General features: G+C 46.5%; 1 protein-coding gene across 1 annotated transcript in view; it reads right to left on the reverse strand.

The window, feature by feature from the left end:
• cdh23 (cadherin-related 23) overlaps nucleotides 1-21489 on the reverse strand; it is a 967008-nt gene that overhangs the window by 73218 nt on the left and 872301 nt on the right. Inside the window, exons 37-42 of the mRNA XM_072583543.1 lie at nucleotides 19049-19270; nucleotides 13532-13651; nucleotides 11381-11561; nucleotides 7048-7181; nucleotides 5167-5376; nucleotides 4301-4408 (exon numbers count right to left, since the gene is read on the reverse strand). Coding sequence (XP_072439644.1) covers nucleotides 4301-4408; nucleotides 5167-5376; nucleotides 7048-7181; nucleotides 11381-11561; nucleotides 13532-13651; nucleotides 19049-19270 — 975 coding nt within the window. The remainder of the gene's footprint in view (nucleotides 1-4300; nucleotides 4409-5166; nucleotides 5377-7047; nucleotides 7182-11380; nucleotides 11562-13531; nucleotides 13652-19048; nucleotides 19271-21489) is intronic.

Genomic DNA, 21489 nt, shown 5'->3' on the forward strand with positions numbered 1-21489 from the left:
AAACGATGTCTTCAGATTTTATTGAAAGGAAATACTACTCTATTTGCTCAATCATTGTGGAGATTCTGTCGCACACTAGGTCCCCGCTTCAAAACCAGAAGCTCTGTGTTCAAGCCTCACTTGAGCTGATGAGTACAGAAAGAGCACTCGTGATGAGCTCTTTGTATTGGGTTACAACGCTACCCCCAATATCTCCAAAGAGCAGTAAGTGTGTAGGATGAAACAAAACAAACTTGTTTGTGAGTTGCCAATATGCGTCAATGTTTCCTTTGGGTCAGGTGGTCTCGAGCTCATTGATGACCTCTGTCTCCATCACACCCTTTCCCCCACATTCCAACAGTTACACAAAAGGACAGCTGAGTATAGGAACTGGCTGGAAATAGATTTGAAGCTCGGAGGATACTGGGGAGCAGTTGAAATTGTCAACAATTCACTGAAAAAATACTCATTAATGATGGTCCATTCCACAGTGGGCTCTAATTCAAACTTAGAAGTGAATTCAAAGCAGCCACTTAAAATGATCCCAAAAATACCAACTGCTCTGGAATGAGGTCAACTCAGTGATGTAACCTTTGGATTCAGGCACCTGATTAAAACAAATTACATTTTGAATGTTGCAGAAGCATTTCATCTTGCATTCATCAGGACAAATGCAAGAATGGCAAATCACAACAATTTATACTCCCAGAGAAGAGGATGCTGATTGGTTGGTAAGTCAATTCTGATTAGACCAAGGCAAAGCAACAGTGCCCAATAGGTTACCCAAGCTCCTGGATTATTCAAAAAAGTTGCAAGAATGTTTGATGGAAAAGAGTGGGTCTGTATGTATGACATAGGTCACTTCTCTGTGTACATAAGCAATATCGTTCAAAGACATGGCATTCACAGAGCTCTTGCATAGAGAAATTCAACTTTTATCTTGTGGTTTGTATTTTTATCAGAATGCCTTGACTGCTGAAACAGTCCAGGATGAGCGCCTTGGTTACACCAGCTTTCGGAGCGCCGCTCCTTCCCCTGATGAAGGAGTGACACTCCGAAAGCTAGTGTGCTTCCAATTAAACCTGTACACCCCAGGTACTTTGTACACCCCAGTCCAACACTGGTACCTCCAAATCATGTCTTCATTACAGCTGGGCTGGTTCCACATCGGATTTATCTGCCTCAGGATCATTTACATATACTTGTTCTTCCAGTGAAGTTTTTTTCAACATAAGAGTTTATAAGAGTGAGACGGGGATCCCATTGAATGGTTCTGGACAGACTGGATGCAGGGATGATCTTTCCTCTGGGTGGGGGAGTCATCAGCTCAGAAGACATGCTTTGTCCATTTCAGACTGAGCTGAGGAGAAGTTTCTTCACTTGGGCACTTGTGAACCTGTAGGGAATGCTCCCCCAGCAGAGGTCATTGCATATATTTATCATAGATCATAGAAATTCAAAAATCATTTCAGAAAGTAATAGATAGATATCTATCAGCTGAAGGTGTCAAAGGCATGGGGAGAATGCAGGAATATAGCATTAAGGTATGGAATCAGCTGTGGGACATTTCAAGACAGGGTGGCATATTTGGAGAGGAGAGGGATTTTAAAAAAGACATGGGGGCAATTCTTTTTGGTTCATATGTGGAATGAACTTCTTGAGGAGGTGGTGGATGTGGGCACAGCTGCAATGTTAAAAAGACACTCAGCTATGTACATGAAGAGGAAAGGTTTGGAGGGACATGGGCCAGGAGCAGGCAGGTGTGACTAGTTTAGTTTGGGATTATGTTTGGCATCAAATAGTTGGACCAAAGGGCCTGTTTCCATGCTGTATGATTATGACTTTATGATCATATTGAATGGAGGAGGTGGCTTGACGGGCTGAAGGGTCAAGTCCTATTCCTATATTTCTGTGTGATTAACTTGCCTTTATATTGCAGTAACATGTGTACAGGTACAGGCCATTCAACCCCTAAGGCAAGTTAGGAGGAAGTGAGGACTGCAGATGCTGGAGATCAGAGTTGATGAGTGTGGTGCTGGAAAAGCACAGCAGGTCAGACAGCATCTGAGGAGCAGGAGCACTGACGTTTCCCAGCTACCTTTCCCGTCCCCCCTCTCCCAATTATCTCTCAGCCCCCTTGGGCCACAAGTCTCATTCCTGCTGAGGGCTTATGCCTGAAACACCGACTCACCTGCTCCTCGGATGCTGCCTGACCTGCTGTGCTTTTCCAGCATCACACTCATCAACCCTAAGGCATCTTCTATCACTCAATTAGATTAAGACAGTACACTTCTTCACTGAATCATCTTTAGGTTCTGTATCCTTAATAGCCTTACCAAGCAATCAATTCTAATAAGGTTCTGAGTCAAACATTTTATTCTATCCTCACCCTATCTTTTGGTGGAAGCGGATTCAAACTGAGGCATTCAAGAGGGGATTGGATGATTATTTGGATAGAACCAGTGTGGAGAAAGCAGGGCATTGGTACTGGGCAATGATACTCATTTGAAGAGCTGCAGCAGACATGATGAACCCAATAGTGGCATGTTTCTGCACTGTAACAGTTTTGTGATTCTGTAAAAGACTGGTTTATGCACCTTTGTTAACTGATTCACTGCAAAGTGAAATAACCTTTCCCTCTTTAACCTTTAAAGCCTCTGAAATTGGATCAATTAGATTCTACCTTCATATTCTCTGTTCCAGCAAATACAGCCCACACTTGTGCAGCGCTCTCCTTGTAATTGCATTTTCTAATCCCTGGTGCTAATCCTGTGAGCCCGTGCTGTCTGAAATGTTAAGGTAATAGCCAAACAGGCACTTTTTTATTGAAAGGAATGAGCTGGAATCTACTGCCTCAAAGGATAATGGAACAGATGAAGAAATAGCTTCCAAAACAGAATCTGGTAGACGTTTAGCCTTTGCAGAGTTTTGAGAAGATTTGTAGCTCAGGTTGAGATTCTGGATGTAGGTTTGCTCGCTGAGCTGGAAGGGTCATTTTTTTTCAGATGTTTCATCACCATACTCGGTAACATCCAGACGAAGCACTGCTGGTGTTTCCTGCTTTCTATTTATATGTTTGGGTTTCCTTGAGTTGGTGATGTCATTTCCTGTGGTGATGTCATTTTCTGTTCTTTTTCACAGGGATTGGTAAATGGGGTCCAAGTCAATGTGTTTGTTGATGGAGTTCTGGTTGGAATGCCATGCTTCTAGGAATTCTCATGCATGTCTCTGTTTGGCTTGTCCTAGGATGGATGTGTTGTCCCAGTCGAAAGATACTAGTGAGAGAAGGTCATGTTGTTTTGTGGCTAGTTGACGTTCATGTATCCTGGTGGCTAGTTTTCTGCCTGTTTGTCCAATGTGAAGTCATTGGAATGAGCAGAGATGTGAGCTAATTTTCAAATGGTTTTTCTAAAATGTGGCAGACATAGTAACATTTATTAATCAGAATGTACAGGGTAAACTAGGTTAAGGAGACAGCCATCCAAGACCTAGAGGACTTAGAGAAATTTCTTCACTCAGAACATTGCAGTCCTTTGATTTCTGTCCTCCAGAGAGATGCTAAGTTGCAGAATAACTGACATATATTTGGAGTCTTCAGTGAATCGAGGAATGGGAGGTATGATGGGACAAGGAAGTAGAGTTGAGGTTTAGGGTCAGACCTGAATTTATTAAGTGGTGGAGTTTGCTTGAGAGCTCATGTGGTTGACACCTATTTATCAGTTACATCTAAACTCACGCACCTATCATTTTTTATACAACTTCATCAACTGTTTGGACATATAATTTTAAAAGATATTTACTTTTGGGATGAGCGTATCGCTGGCGAGATCAGAATTTATTGCCCACCCCTAATCACCCAGAGGACAGTTAAGAGTCAACCACATTGTTGTGGGTCTGGAGTCACATGTAGGTCAGACCAGGTAAGGATGGCAGTTTCCTTCCCTCAAGATGGCTTTTTCTGACAACTGACAATGAGCGCATGATCATTATTAGACTCTTAATTCCAGATGTTTATTGAATTCAAGTTCCACTACCTGCCACGGTAGGATTCAAGCCCCATCCACCTTCATGACCTACCTCCATGGTGATCCCTACTCTGAGGTGGGACTTGAGATCAGATTTGCTGAACTAGACGTAGGGACACTACCACTGCAGCAAAAGACCCTCAACACACAATCTTATGATTTCATTTGCATATGATTAATAAATGTGCTCATCTAAATGAGACTTTAATCACACATTCAATGTATCTCTAAATGCTAAAGCCGATGATGTAGATAGGTTTGGCAACACTGCATTTGGGAGGGCTGAAAATAATTACTCTTCGAGCATGTCTCGGGTTTTCTGGGTTGTCTTTGACTGTGATGGTGAGTTGGTATTCAGCAGTCTGCTCTCTATCCAATGGTCTGTTGACATAGATGACTCCAATCTGTAAAGAAAAAGGTGACATTAACATGAGAAAGGAATTACAATCACTTTGGATCCCTGTGCAGGAAGATGTGAAGAAGGAGCAGGGGTAGGTCACTCAGATTCTCAAACCTGTTCGGTCTTTCAATCATGACTGATATAGTTGTGACCTCAACTCTACAGACCTGACAACTTTCAGTGCCCTTACGTAACAAGAATCTCCTGAACGCCATCAAAAATATTCAAACTGTTTGCTTTCACAGACCCATCCTGAGAGTGGCAGAGAGTCATCCTCATCTGGGAGGGTCTGCCATGATAATGAGGATGATGTTGATGACAACCACTCTCTGTTTCTTGGTTCATCAAAACATTATTTCCCTTTCCCAAAATCATTTACACTCATCCTGATTGTATCATATTGTGCTGCTTTTAAAATATCCATTGAAGAATGGAATTTTATTCATTTCTTCTGGGACAGATGCAGAGAAAGAGTGAGGAGATGATTTTAGGGAATGAATTTTCATAGATTTGTAACTTAGGTAATTGTATTCTAAAATAACAATTAGGTTTTGGAGATTGCAGGGGTGATGCTGGTTACAGAAATAAGGAGGAAGTTTGAATTTGAACATGAAGATAAGATTTAATCTGGTATACCAGGAAACAATGTAGGTTAGTGAACACAAGAGCTACTGTGTAAACGAGACTTGTTTGCTCATGTTTGTTTCAACCTTTATATTAACCACGTCACATCCATGTTCTTAAGCTAATCGATTACTTAACTGTTTCATTGATGAAGAAGGCATTTTCAAAGTTTCCTGCAGTGATACTAAAGGTCAGGAGCGCATTGTGCCCACTGTCAATGTCAGTGGCCAAAATCCTAGTAATGCTTGTGGACACGGCTGTGTTTTCACTGATGGTGCAGTTCCGCGGAATGTTCTGGAGCACGGGATCATTGTCGTTTACATCCAGGACACGAACGCCCACCAGTACCTGCACACAATAGAATCAGAGGATTTTACAGTACGGAGCAGTCCATTCAGCCCGTCACATCCCTGTCAGTTCTTTGAAGAGCTCTGCGATCAGGCTCACCCACCCTGCTCTTTCCCCCATAGCCCAGCAAATGTCTCCACTTCTAGTGTCTACCTTTGGAAAGTTTCGCTTCCAGCACATTTTCAAACAGTGTGTTCCAGATTGTAACAACTCAATGCGGAAAAACTGTTAAGGTAGTGATCTGAAAAACTGGTGTCCTCTGTTCAATAAGTATGAGGAAATCTTCTTTACTTGAACATTCTTGCTTATGAACACCTGCATTATATCGACTCTGAAGTTTCCCTGCTCAAAGGAGAACATTCCCATATCCCTCACATAAACTGACTGGTCTCTGGTACCATTCTAATAAATTCCCAGTTCTGGAATAGGATGTTGTAATCCAAATGAGTCACACCAGAGAGATGGAGCAGGAGTGGTCCTTACGACCAGATTTGATCAATCTTTTCCCAAGAAGTAAACCTCTTCAAAGTCAGATATCTGCTGACCCTTCATCTCAAGCTTTTCCACGACAAAACAGGGCTCAAGGTAGAACACAATGTGTAGGTTCAGGAATTTGTGAATGAAAATCAGGCCCGACCATAAATCCTGACGTCTAATTGGGTTGCACATTTTAATGGGTGGACTGGGGAGTTATTGGAGTCGATGATGTTGAATTGGAATTCAATTTGCTGCAGTTGGTGGCTGAGAGTCTTCAGCTGAATTGCTCAAGAAAATAAGCAGATAGGGAACAGAAACTTAATGTTCTAAATCTGAATGTGTTTTCTCAAACTCTTGGCTGGTGACTTTACTGGTGGTGGTCAAAGGCAAGGCCTGCTGTAGCAATTGCAGAATGCTTCAGCCAAGCTTTTGTCTCTCTCTGACAAGATGTTGAACTGAGCTCCTGCTCTTCTCATGTAAAGTCAGAGGTACCACGACACCAAGTTATAGCCCAACAGGTTTATTTAAAATCACAAGCTTTCAGAAGTGAGCTGATGAAGGAGCAGCGCTTCAAAAGCTTGTGATTTTAAATAAAGCTGTTCGGACTACAGTCTAGTGTTGTGTGACTTCTGACTTTGTCCACTTCACACATCATGAATGGATGTAAGACTCTTCATTTTACAGAAGGACAGAGGAGATCTCCTCGGTGCCCGAGAAACATGTTTCCCTCAACCAACACTGCTCTTTGCAGGAGCTTACTCAGCACAACTGGACTTGCAAGGTTCCAATTGAGAGTATTGACTGCACTTCAAAAGTACCACCCCTTTGAGCAGTGGGTCCCATCTGACACAAATCATAGTCCCCAAGGCTGAAACTATAATCCGTGCCAGCCTTGTGTGAGAATAATGAAGGAAAGAAAGGAGAGAGGGAGGGAAGGAAAGAGTAAAGAAATAAGAAGAGAAAAGAAGGAACAAAAGGGTTACAAGTTGAGAAAGAAATACAGATGGTTGTTTCATGAATGGAGATAATGGGAGAAATGAGGCAAGTGTATCAATGTGCCTATCCTTGCAGACAGGGTAAATTGCCTGCTAAAGATTACTGTCCAAAAGTAACTGGGCAATATGTGAAGCTTGATCATAGGAATACGTTCTGTGCTAATATAAAACAGGGGGTATGAATAAGATAAGGACTGACCGTACTGCTCAGTGCTGGTGTGCCTCTGTCTTTGCCCATAACGGTTAGGTTATAAAATGCAATGCTTTCTCGATCCAACTCGGCACCTCTTCGCACACGGAGCTCCCCTTCCACTGGAGAAATAATGAACTCATCTGAGAATCAAGAGAAAGGGAATGTTGATTGGAAGTTCAGCCCCATTCTAAAGGCACCAACTGCAGAACCTGTAAAACCCCTTGGCTACAACATGCCACTGGGAACGATTACCCAGTAGTTACACGCACCAGAACATATTCTTCTCCTTTGCTAATGTTTCCATTCCTTTATCCTCTGTTTTCTACCATGTTGTAAATGATATAGTCTTTGCATACCATGTTTACCAACCCTCCCATCCTTGAGTTTGTTTTATTCATTCACAGAATGTGGGTGTCACTGACTGGAACAGCATTTTATTGCCCATTCCCAGTTGCCCTTAAGAAGGTGGTGATGAGCTGCCTTCTTGGATGTACAGAGTCCATATGCTGTAGGTAGACCCACAATGCCATTAAAGGAGGGATCTTCAGAATTTTGACCCTATTGCAGTTGTGCTGTGTGTGAAATCTAAATGATAGCAATTAGGATATGAATGTCCTTTGTGGGACTGTGAATATTTTTCCTATTAGCGACCCATGCTGAGATATTTATAGTCCAAGAGTGTGGTGCTGGTAAAGCACAGTCAGTCAGGCAGCATCCGAGGAGCAGGAGAACGGGTGTTTCATACATAAGCCGATGTCAGGAGTGAGCTCCCCAGATACTGCCTGACTGGCTGTGCATTTCAAGAAGCACACTCCTCAACTTCGATCTTCAGCATCTGCAGTCCTCATTTTCTCCCTGAGATATTTGTATCATTGATAGTCACAGGTGAGGTGCCAGAAGACTGGAGGTTGGCTAACGTGGTGCCACTGTTTAAGAAGGGTGATAAGAAAAAGCCAGGGAACTATAGGCCAGTGAGCCTTACGTCGGTGGTGTTGGAGGCAATCCTGAGGGACAGGACGTACATGTATTTGGATAGGCAAGGATTGATTAGGGATAGTCAACATGGCTTTGTGTGTGGGAAATCATGTCTCACAAACACGATTGAGTATTTTGAACAAGTAGCAAAGAGGGTTGATGAGGGCAGAATGGTAGATGTGATCTATATGGACTTCAGTAAGGCATTCAACAAGTTTCTCCACTGGAGACTAGTTAGCGATGTTAGATCTCATGGAATACAGGGAGAACTAGCCATTTGGATACAGAACTGGCTTGTAGGTAGAAGACAGAGGGTGATGGTGGAGGCCTGTGACCAGTGACCTGTGCCACAAGGATCGGTGCTAGGACCACTACCTTTTGTTATTTATATAAATGATTTGGATGTGAGCATAAGAGGTATAGTTAGTAAGTTTGAAGATGACACTAAAATTGGAGGTGTAATGGACAGTGAAGAAGTGAATGGACCTCAGATTACAACAGGATCTTGATCAGATGGGCCAATGGGCTAAGGAGTGGTAGATGGAGTTTAGTTTAGATAAATGCGAGGTGCTGCATTTTGGGAAAGCAAATCAGAGCAGGACTTATACACTTAATGGTAAGGTCCTAGGGAGTGTTGCTGAACAAAGAGACCTTGGAGTGCAGGTTCATAGCTCCTTGAAAGTGGAGTCGCAGGTAGATAGGATAGTGAAGGCGGCGTTTGGTATGCTTTCCCTTATTGGTCAGAGCACTAAGTATAGGAGTTGGGAGGTCATGTTGCAGCTGTACAGGACATTGGTTAAGCCACATTTGTAATATTGTGTGCAATTCTGGTCTCCTCCCTATTAGAAGGATGTTGTGAAACTTGAAAGGGTTCAGAAAAGATTTACAAGGATGTTGCCAGGGTTGGAGGATTTGAGCTATAGGGAGAGGCTGAACAGGCTGTGGCTGTTTTCCTTGGAGCGTCGGAAGCTCAGGGGTGACCTTATAGAGGTTTACAAAATCATGAGGGGCATGGATAGGATAAATAGACAAAGTCTTTTCCCTGGGGTGAGCGAGTCTAGAACTAGAGGGCATAGGTTTAGGGTGAGAGGGCAAAGATATAAAAGAGACCTAAGGGGCAACTTTTTCACGCAGAGGGTGGTACATGTATGGAATGAGCTACCAGAGGAAGTGATAGAGGCTGGTACAATTGCAACATTTAAGAGGCATTTGGATGGGTATATGAATAGGAAGGGTTTAGAGGGATATGGGCCGGTTGCTGGCAGGTGGGACTAGATAGGTTTGGGATATCTGGTCGGCGTGGACAGGTTGGACCGAAGGGTCAGTTTCCATGCTGTATATCTCTATGACGCTATGATTTTAGTCTGATCTTTTTTTAAAGCATCTGCTTTTCTAAATTGCCATGTGTGGATTTTTTGACTATTGCTTTAAGGATCACTTTGTTCATTAGGAACAGCATTTCCTGTCTTTAATAGGCCTGAGTTTTTCCTGTTAAGACCAACTGTGCCCAGTTAACTTGAGTAGCTGCAGAGGACTAAGACATTTGCAAACCTCATGATGCACTCTGTCAGCCAAAGGTTCAGGGAGCAGCACCCACACCTCAGAGTCAGAAAGTTACTGGTTCAAGTCTCCACCAGCGCACTGAAATCTAGTCTGGTACTCCCAGCTCAGTGCTGTGCAGTTGGACGTTCTGTCTCTCTCTGACAAGATGTTGAACTGAGTTCCCAACTGCCTTCTCACGTGGATGGATGTAAGATGTTCCATTTTAAAGAAGGCTATCACCTTTTATGCTCTGGCTAATACTTATCCCTCAATCAACATCTCTCTTTGCAGGAACATGCTGGGCACAAGTTGACTGCTTTCAATTGAGAATACTGACCACACTTCAAAAGTACATCATTGGCTGTTAATTATTCTGAGATTTCCTTTGGCTGTGAAAGACGCTTTACAAATAATACTATCATCGAATGATTATAGCATGGAACAAGGCCATTCACTCCATTGAGTCTATGCTGGTCCACTGAAGGAGCAAGTCTTTTTCTTATACGTTGCTCCAAACTAGCAGCAGTCACTGACTCATAATCTATTTAAACTGAAGACAATGAAGTGTTTGCACATTTTCAAAATCCTGGAATCATAGCTGCTTATGTGATCTTATGGAATTCGAATCCCCCTCCCTGTTTTAATGGTCAGTTACTTCATCTGATTCTCTCAGTATTTCTTCATCCACGTGCTAGCTTCCCCTTATCGAAGCTCCAGCTGTTAATGTCAGCTCTTTATCAAACCAACTCACAAACTAATTGTTTTAAACTACACCCACATAACTGGGCATCATGTCAAGTGTGTCGATCACTGACCGCCCAATGCTTTTGTCGTGCTGCAGGGTGTGTTGGGTCCACTGCTTTATATCAATGACTTGGATGTGAATATCGGAGGAATGGTTAGTAAGTTTGCAGATGACACCAAAATCGGTGGGATAGTGGACAGCGAAGAAGATTATCTCAGAGTACAAAGGGACCTTGATCGGATGGGCCAATGGGCCGAGGAGTGGCAGGTGAAGTTTAATCTAGATAAATGTGAAGTGTTGCATTTTGATAAGACAAATCAGGGCAGGACATGTACACTTAATGGTAGGGTCCTGGAGTGTGGCCAAATAAAAAGACCATGGGGTGCAGGTTCATAGTTCCTTGAAAGTGGAATCTCAGGTAGAGAGGAAAGTCAAGGAGGCATTTGGTATATTTGCCTTATTGCTCGGTGCATTGTGTACAGGGATTGGGATGTCATGTTGTGGTTGTACAGGACATTGGTTAGGCCACCTTAGGAAAGATATCATTACACTTGAAAGGGTTCAGAAAAGATTTACAAGGATGTTGCCAGGGTTGGAGGATTTGAGCTACAGGGAGAGGTAGATTAGTTTGGGGCTGTTTTCCCTGGAGCATCAGAGGCTGAGGGTGACCTTATAGAGGTTTACAAAGTTATGAGGGGCATGGATAGGATAAATAGACAAGGTCTTTATCTCAGAGTAGGGGAGCCCAAAACTAAAGGGCATAGGTTTAAAGTGAGAGGGGAACGATCTAAAAGGGACCTAAAGGGCAACTTTTTCACTCAGAGGGTGGTACGTGTATGGAATGAGCTGCCAGAGGAAGTGGTGGATGCTGGTACAATTGCAACATTTAAAAGGAATCTGGATGGGTATATGAATAGGAAGGGTTTGGAGGGATATGGGGCCAAGTGCTGGTAAATGGGACTAGATTAAATTAGGATATCTGCTCAAAATGGACAAATTGGACTGAAGGGTCTGTTTCCATGCTGTACAGCTCTATGACTCTTTACAGATTATCTTACTGACATTGCACAGACTTACTAAGGGGATCTCCTGCTATGATGCTATACTCTACTTGCCCATTTGGGCCTGAATCTTCATCATCCGCAAGGAACGTCCATACTCTGGGGCCTGGTTGACCCTCAGTGATGTCAAATGGACCTTCGTAAGGGTGAAGAAACCTTGGCACCACATCATTGATATCGTTAACGTTGACTAGCACCTACAACAGGAGAATGAATAAGCCAGATTTATCATTTAAATTCTAGCCAGTTAAACAATTATGCTGTAAACACAAACCCAGTTTCAAGTCTGTCTTGGACATTTAGCGCTGATTAGGTGGAGAGGTGGAAGCAAATGTTTTGTTTCCTCTGATTGTGGTTCACGATCAAGTGTGCCTCTGTCTCTCGCAGGTTTTAGTGGCGTAACCAATTCCAAGTACAGACTTGAAAGATTGAATGTACTCTGATTCACTGAGTAACCCCGATGTTCAACAAAAAGCTGAAAAACACTGCCCTGTAACCATAGAATCCCTGCAGCTTGGCCCATCAAGTCTGCACAAACCATCTGAAGAGCATCCCACCCAGACCCACCCCTTGTAACCACATTTCCCATGGCTAACCCACGTAGTCTGCAGATCCCTGGGCACTGTGGGGCAATTTATCCTGGCCAATCCACCCTAACCTGCACATATTTGGACCGTGGGAGGAAACCCATGCAGACATGGGGAGAACATGCAAGCTCCAAACAGACAGTCGCTCAAGGCTGGAATTGAACCCAGCACCTGCGAGGAAGCAGTGCTAACCACATGGACATTACTATTCCACTGTGCACTTAATAAGCAAGGCTGAACATCAGTTCAAGAAGCTAATTCCTGAAACACAACATTCAGTCATGGGACAGAGATATTCCCCAGAGACCTTGTGTCCCTAACAGTGATGGCTGTGCCTGACTGTCAGCCTTCATTCATCTACCTTCTCCTTTCTGGGTATGCAGCCCCAACTCCCTTCCAGCTTTTCAGTAAACCCATTGACGGATGTTACCAGAGAAGGAGGGGTGTAACCAATAATCCTGGGGGTTGTCACAGATAGTTTCTGGGATGGATAACAAGGGTGCAGGGTGAGTCACTTTTCGATTTTAAGGTTGGAGCATATCTGAGACCACAGCAAGTTGATACCCCACCGCGATGGGTCTTGAGGGTCTTTGATTCCAGCTCACCTTGGGGATTATTAGTTTCTGGAAATGATGATCAAAAATGTACAGGCTTGCTCATTAACTGGTCAGCAGAGTAACAATGTCCATATACAGTGCCTAGAGTGTGTTGCTGGAAAAGCACAGCAGGTTAGGCAGCATCCGAGGAGCGGGAGAATCGATGTTTCAGGCATAAGCTTCGTCAGGAATTCCTGATGAGGGGCTTATGCCCGAAATGCCGATTTTCTTGCATCTCGGATGCAGCCTAACCTGCTGTGCTTTTCCAGCAACACACTCTAGGCACTGTATATGGACATTGTTACTCTGCTGACCAGTTAATGAGCAAGCCTTACCTGTTGTGTTTTTCCAGCACCACAGTCTCGACTTTGATCTCCAGAATCTGCAGTCTTCACTTTCTCCACATACAGTGCCTCTCTCATATGTCAGCTCCACATAAATTCAAGTCTTCCGATTTAAATTCATCCTTCATTCATCATGTCTTAATCTGGGGGTCTGATTGTTTCGTGTCACAACATCCCCCCACACCTGATAAACAGCCAATAGGCTGCCTGCATTCTCCTCCAGCCAATGTCATGTCAGATGAGTGGCACAGTGATCTGGATGCTCTGGTTTCTTCCTACAGTCCATACATGTGCAGGTTCGGGTGGATTGGCCGTGCTAAATTGCCCCGTAGCATACAGGGACGTGCAGGTTAGGGTGGGTTAGCCATGGGAAATAGGGCATTACAGGGATAGGGTGGGGGAGGTGGGTCTGGGTGGGATACTCTTCAGAGGGTTGGTGAGGACTCAATGGGCCGAATGACCTGCTTCTACATTGCAGGGATCCTGTGATATGCAGTACCCCTCTAATATGTCAGTTCAATATAAATTCAAGTCTTGAAATTTCTCTTCAAACTAACATGCGTGGACGGTTTGAACAGCATTGCTTTGTTGATGTTTTACACTCTGCCTCAATGGATAGTTGGCTCTTTTATGTACTTACTGTGGCTGTAGCTGTCAGGCGGCAGAGTGGCTTCGGACACTGGTCAGTGGCTGTAATGGTGAGAGGGTAGCGGCCATGGCTTCGCTCATAGTCCAGTTCCTTCACTGCTTCAATCTGACCCTAGAACAAGGAACTAATATTTACTCAATATCCACACTGGCCCTTGGACATCGACAGAATTAAAAACAAAAATGAGTCTTTTCAATGTGAAAAGAGAATTGAACCCCTCATGAACCGCTCACAGGACAGAGATCGTTAAGTGCTCCACATACCCCCCCAGAGACATCATGTTTATACGATTCACAACCGGAAATGTTGTATGCATCACACTATTAAAGGGGTTCATTTGAAAGGAAAAGATAAATAGGGTAAATTTCAGTTTGGAAAATCTTTGGCAATGCCACATTACCATGTGGGTATGGAACGGCGATGTCCTGAGGGCACTGACCACAAACAGCTTCACCATCTTGGCCCATGCCAGGGCTGTCTCCAGAAAGGACAGAGCTTTCACCCAAATTCCCATTGATTCCAGCATCACCACGACTCCCTGAAACCACACTTTGCCTAAATGCGGCCTTGATACCGGGGCAAATGGTTCATATCTGACAGGAACTGCCAAAGGAAGTGGTAGGTGCAGGTACAGTTTCAACATTTAAAAGGCACCTGGATGATTTTTGAATAGGAAGGGTTTAGAGGGATATAGGACGGGTGCTGGCAAATAGGACTCAATTAGGTTAGGGGATCTGGTCAGCATGGACCAGTTAGACCACAGGGTCTGTTTCTTCACTGTACATCTCGATGGCTCCATGAGGCCTCTGCACTGGACTAGATCTTCACGCTGGGATGAGACTGTCACTCCGGGAGACTGTCACACCGGGAGACTGTCACACCAGGAGACTGTCACACCAGGACACTGTCACACTGGGGGACTGTCACAATGGGGGACCGTCACACCGGGAGACCGTCACACCGGGAGACTGTCACATCAGGACACTGTCACACTGGAAGACTGTCACACCAGGAGACTGTCACACCGGGAGACTGTCACACCGGGAGACTGTCACACTGGGAGACCGTCACACCAGGACACTGTCACACTGGGGGACTGTCACAATGGGGGACCGTCACACCAGGAGACCGTCACACCGGGAGACTGTCACATCAGGACACTGTCACACTGGGAGACTGTCACACCAGGAGACTGTCACACCGGGAGACTGTCACACCGGGAGACTGTCACACTGGGAGACCGTCACACCAGGGCACTGTCACACTGGGAGACTGTCACACCAGGAGACTGTCACACCGGGAGACTGTCACACCGGGAGACTGTCACACCAGGACACTGTCACACCGGGGGACTGTCACACCAGGAGACTGTCACACCAGGACACTGTCACACTGGGGGACTGTCACAATGGGGGACCGTCACACCGGGAGACCGTCACACCGGGAGACTGTCACATCAGGACACTGTCACACTGGAAGACTGTCACACCAGGAGACTGTCACACCGGGAGACTGTCACACCGGGAGACTGTCACAGTGGGAGACTGTCACACCGGGAGACTGTCACACTGGGAGACCGTCACACCAGGACACTGTCACACTGGGAGACTGTCACACCAGGAGACTGTCACACCGGGAGACTGTCACACCGGGAGACTGTCACACCAGGACACTGTCACACTGGGGGACTGTCACACCAGGAGACTGTCACACCAGGACACTGTCACACTGGGGGACTGTCACAATGGGGGACCATCACACCGGGAGACCGTCACACTGGGAGACCGTCACACCAGGAGACTGTCACACCAGGACACTGTCACACTGGGGGACTGTCACACCAGGAGACTGTCACACTGGGGGACTGTCACACCGGGAGACTGTCACACCGGGAGACTGTCACACCAGGAGACTGTCACACCAGGAGACCGTCACACCGGGAGACTGTCACACCAGGAGACTGTCACACCAGGAGACCGTCACACCGGGAGACTGTCACACCAGGAGACCGTCACACCAGGAGACCGTCACACCGGGAGACCGTCACACCGGGAGACTGTCACACCAGGAGACCGTCACACCAGGAGACCGTCACACCGGGAGACCGTCACACTGGGGGACTGTCACACCGGGAGACTGTCACACTGGGAGACTGTCACACTGGGAGACTGTCACACCGGGAGACTGTCACACCAGGAGACTGTCACACTGGGAAACCGTCACACCGGGAGACCGTCACACCAGGAGACTGTCACACTGGGAGACCGTCACACCGGGAGACTGTCACACCAGGAGACCGTCACACTGGGGGACTGTCACACCAGGAGACCGTCACACCAGGAGACTGTGACACCGGGAGACTCTCACACCGGGAGACTGTCACAGTGGGAGACTGACACACCAGTCTGTATCTGCGAGCTCTCAGGGACTGCACCAGGCTGTATCAGTGGCTCTGAGGTTCTACACCCGGCTGTAACTGCCGTTCCTCGGGGACTACACCAGGCTGTATCTGCAGGATCTCGGGAACTACAACAGGCTGTATCTGCGGGCTTTCAGGGACTACACCAGGCTGTATCTGCAGGATCTCGGGAACTACAACAGGCTGTATCTGCGGGCTTTCAGGGACTACACCAGGCTGTATCTGCGGGCTTTCAGGGACTACACAAGGCTGTATCTGCGGGCTCTCAAGGACTACACCAGGCTGTATCTTCGGGTTCTTGGGGACTACAGCAGGCTGTATCTGCGGGCTCTCAGGGACTACCCCAGGCTGTATCTCTGGCTCTCAGGGACTTCACTAGATTGTATTTGCAGGTTCGCGGGGATTACACCAGGCTGTATCTTCGGGTTCTTGGGGACTACACCAGGCTGTATCTGCGGGCTCTCAGGGTGTGCACACCAAACCTATAGGGATGCTCACACACACCCCTACTTTGCAAGGCCTTGTTTTGTCCCTGTGCCTTTTGCCCCCTCAGCCAGAAATACCTGGTCTTTATTTCTTCTGTATTGCCTTGTCATTATGCACAGTCCTAACATGGGGGATAGCCGTCACTTAGAGAGTCCTGGTACAGTAATTCAAGGGCAACTTCTCATTTCATCCAGGGCTTGGGCGCAGTCAGCCAGCCATTTGGGGACATCAGAACCAGGGTCTTCTCCAGGTGGAGAATAAGGGGCTGAATGTAATGCAGCCAACCATCCCGCTTGGCTCTTTCTGCTTTAGTGTGGGCTGTTTTCCTCCTAAGGCAGGTATCTCAGGAGATGGAAGCACATGGCACAGCTGCTGGTGTTGGTGTGGGTGGAGAGGTGTCTGGGTGAGTGAGTGGGCAGCACAGACGGCATGTGGAGTGAGTGGTGTTATAACTGGAGTGGGTGGAGAAGATCTTACAGGCGATAGTGAGAGTGGTAGATCACAGCCTTGGTGGGAGTTGTGTACAGAGGTGGACTGAATGTGAGGTATTGGAAAGAATTAGAAATAAATTAGCTTTATCATCGCATGAAATCAAATGATTACAGTGAGACGTTTATATGTTGCCACTTACAGCACCATTTCAGGTACAATGGTACCTAGGGAGAGCTTTCTCAGATAGAAAATCTTACAGAACAGAGAAATAAAAAGTTCAGTGTTGCAGAAACAAAAGTTCAGAACAATGGTCTTCCAACCCAGATTACACCGGCACCTAGCCTCCAGTCTGTACCAGGCCTTGTCTCCAGTCTGCATTGAGCCTTGGCTCCAGTCCACACTGGGCCCTTGGCTCCAATCCACACTGGGCCTTGGCTTCAGTCCGCACTGGGCCCTGGCTTCAGTCCGCACTGGCCCTTGGCTCCAGTCCGCACTGGGCCTTGGCTGTAGTCTGCACTGGGCCTTGGCTCCAGTCCGCACTGGGCCTTGGCTGTAGTCTGCACTGGGCCTTGGCTCCAGTCCGCACTGGGCCTTGGCTGTAGTCTGCACTGGTCCTTGGCTTCAGTCTGCACTGGGTCTTGGCTCCAGTCCACACTGGTCCTTGGCTCCTGTCTGCACTGGGCCTTGGCTCCAGTCCACACTTGTCCTTGGCTCCTGTCTGCACTGGGTCTTGGCTCCAGTCCGCACTGGGCCTTGGCTCCGGTCTGCACTGGGCCTTGGCTTCAGTCCACACTGGGTCCTGGCTCCAATCTGCACTGGGCCTTGACTCCAGACTGCATCGGGCCTTGGCTCCAGTCCACACTGGGCCCTGGCTCTAATCTGCACTGTGCCTTGACTCCAGACTGTATCGGGCCTTGGCTCCCGTCTGCACTGGGCCTTGGCTCCAGTTCACACTGGGCCTTGACTCCAGACTGTATCGGGCCTTGGCTCCCGTCCGCACTGGGCCTTGGCTCCAGTTCACACTGGGCCTTGACTCCAGACTGTATCGGGCCTTGGCTCCCGTCCGCACTGGGCCTTGGCTCCAGTTCACACTGGGCCTTGACTCCAGACTGTATCGGGCCCTGGCTCCAGTCCGCACCGGGTTTCATCTCAAGTTTCATGAGGCTGGGAGGTCATTCTGGAATTACCTCGAGACTGGAAGTCCATGCTGAGGCCATGCCAGGCCGAGAGACCGCCAAACCACACCAGAAGCCCGCCAAGTCGGGAGGTGGCACCAATGCTGGTGAAGTAGAGAAGGTCATTAACCTTCTCCCTCCAGCACTAGGCATTTCTCCAGGCGGCTGAGACTGCACTGACCAGGTGGTGACCGTAGACCAAGATGGGCATGGTCTGGAATTGTGGTCTCTATTGTTGGTCCTGGGGGAAGAGGATGCTCTGGGTTTACATCGCGCCATCCAGAAGGAGCTCGCTGACTCAAAAGTGGAGTGTCATTTCTCCATCTGCCATGTCCATATGTTGGGGACTATGCAGGGCCGCTGTGGACCAACAGTGTTTGCCCGAATATCCAACAGGAAGGGACGGATGGCGAGAGTGCAAGGGATGCAGGACAATTCTTGGATATCCGGTGAGCAGTGGTGAGCAGTGCCAGGAATGGTGGATGGTAAAAAGGGGTTGGAATCAGATATGAGGAATACAGCAGGGTAGTTAATGCGGTGAGTTTGGTAAAAGAGTTAGAGAACACTCTTTAGCCTTGAGATGAGAATCTCTTCAAAACTTCAATGCAACTTACACATAGCCAGAAAAAAAAGATTCAGTCCAGGGAGTTTCTCTGAACATCTCTGGCAAACATTCCTACCAAAACAAACAATCCAAAATATTGAACAGTATTTATGTGCGAGTGGAATCTTGATTTGCAGAATGGATTGTGATACTTACCACGTGAGAGACAGTAACCACATTTCAGTGTATCACTGTGTGCAATACACATTTTCACAAAGTGCTTCAGAAGTGTAAGTCTTTCTGAGTGAATGGTTTATAAATTGGCTAAAATGCCAAAATGAGGAGTTCTTCCCAACTACATGAATCATGTCAGTGTTCAAGGTGACCAATGACTCCCCACCCCAATACAATAACTACTCCTGATGGCAAACGGAGTAACATTGAACACTCACTGTGATACTGTGGATGGTGAATGTATCATGGAGATTCCCATCGACAATGGCATAGGTGACCGTTCCGTTGGGACCTTCATCTCGGTCTGTTGCACTCACTGTCAGGTTGAAAGACTGCAAGGTGTCTGGCCCTTCATCTAAGGTGATTTCATATTGCTGTTGTCGAAACGCAGGGTGATTGTCATTCTCATCCAAAATATTTACAAGCACCGTTGTCATCGCCTGCAATAAACAAATCTTGGGATTAGTCATAAAACTGTACAACACAGCACGCCAACCAGCACAGAGTGCCCAAGTTAGTTGCGTATACAGCTGCTGTGTGTTGGGGCAGCATGGTGGATAGTGGCTAGCACTGCTACCTCACAGTGCTAAGGACCTGGGTTCAATACCACCCTTGGGTGACTGGCTGCATAGAGTTTGCATGTTCTCTCTGCGTCTGCAAGGGCATCCTCCCACAGTCCTTTGCCACGTGAGCGCTCACTCCTATAGTCCCCCTCAGGACAAAAGGCTCTGCCAGGCAGAAATACAACATTACAAGGTGGCTGAAAGTTAAATGAAAAGCCACAATCAGGAAATTTCTTTCAAGGAACTGAAATTAGAGGTTGCCTTTTGTTCTCAAGCAACTTGATGTTCATCCCATTGGCAAATAATACAACTGTCAGTCACGCACTTCCCCTCTCTGGTGTCCAGTCCGGATGAGAGCCCCTTACAGATAATGACAATCTCCCCTCGGCCCCCCCCCTCCCAAACACGGATACACTTCCAAGTGGAAAAAGAGTTGCAAAACTCTAAGCCATTCACCTGAATAATTTCAAGAGGACCTCTCGCAATTCCCAGCCAGAAGTCCCCAGGAAACACTCCAGGATAAATCATCGGTGACTGACATTTCCCCTCCTCAAAACCCCAGCATCTGCTGTTCACCCAGTCTGACCCACCCCTCCAGACTCAGGACATTCCTGCTTTGGTCTCTCACCAGACTCTTCCCATCACCCTTGATGAAAAACAAAATACTGCAGATACCGGAAATCTGAAACAAATACAGAGAGTGCTGGAGAAATGCAGCAGCTCTGTCAGCATCTGAGGAGAGAGAGAGAGAGAGAGACAAAATTAACGTTTCAAGTATGGTTTGACTTTTCTTCAGTTTTGGGAAAAGCAGTCTACCAGATTTGAAACATTAACTCTGTTTCTCTCTCCACAGATGCTGCCAGACCTGCAGAGTTTCTCTGTGTCTGTTTCAGATATCTATTGTCACAGTCGTGAGGGAGGGGGGTGCTACTGAGGGTACAGTCTTTCTAAACCAAAGTGTTCTCAGTAAAAGATCCCCCCTACACTATTTTGAGGAAAAACCAGGGAGCTATCCCCAGTGTCCAGGACATTATTTATCCTCAAAGCAATACCTTTTTAAACATTCATTAACAGGATGAGGCCTATCCCTAAGTGCCCACAGGACAGTTAAGCATCAACAATATCACTGTGAGTCTGGAGTTACGTGTAGGCCAGCTCAGGTCATTGAGATGTACAGCATGGAAACAGACCCTTCGGTCCAACCCGTCCATGCTGACCAGATATCCCAACCCAATCTCGTCCCATTTACCAGCACCTGGCCCATATCCCTCTAAACCCTTCCTATTCATATACCCATCCAGATGCCTCTTAAATGCTGCAATTGTACCAGCCTCCACCGCTTCCTCTGACAACTCATTCCATACCCGTACCACCCTCTGTGTGAAAATGTTGCCCCGTAGGTGTCTTTTATATCAGTTTACTTCCAGTTCACATTGTATAGTCATAGAGTCATACTGCATGGAAACAGACCCTTCAGTTCAACCAGTCCACATTAAACTAGTCCCACTTGCCTGCGCTTGACCCATATCCCTCCAAACCTTTTGTATTCATGAACTTATCCAAATGTTTTTAAACTGTTGTAACTTCACCTTCATCCACACTTCCTCTGGCAGTTCATTCCACACATGGACTGCCCCCTGTGTCATGCCTTTTCTAAATCTTTCTCCTCTCACCTGTGAAATCTGTCCCCTAGTTTTGAACTGCCAGTCCCAAGGGAAAGACCCTTGTCATTCACCTTAGCTATGGCACTCATGGTTTTATAAACCTTATAAAGGCACCCCTCAACCTCCTATGCTCCAGTGGGAAATAGCCCAGTGTTTCCACACTCTTTTATATCTCAAATGCCCCAATCCCAGCAACATCCTAGTGAAGCTTTTCTGAACCCTCTCCAATTTAATAACATCCTTCACAGGCTGACCAGAACTGCACACAGTACACCAGAAGAGGCCCTCACCAACGTCCTGAACAATCTCAACATGATGGCCCATCTCCTACAATGAACCAGATGGGGTTTTCCCAACAACCAATTTGTGGTCATCATCAGACTCTTAATTCCAGATTTTTTTTTCCCAGTGAATTCAAATTCCATCATCTTG

This window comes from Chiloscyllium punctatum, chromosome 13 (assembly GCF_047496795.1).
Source record: "Chiloscyllium punctatum isolate Juve2018m chromosome 13, sChiPun1.3, whole genome shotgun sequence".
NCBI lineage: Eukaryota > Metazoa > Chordata > Chondrichthyes > Orectolobiformes > Hemiscylliidae > Chiloscyllium > Chiloscyllium punctatum.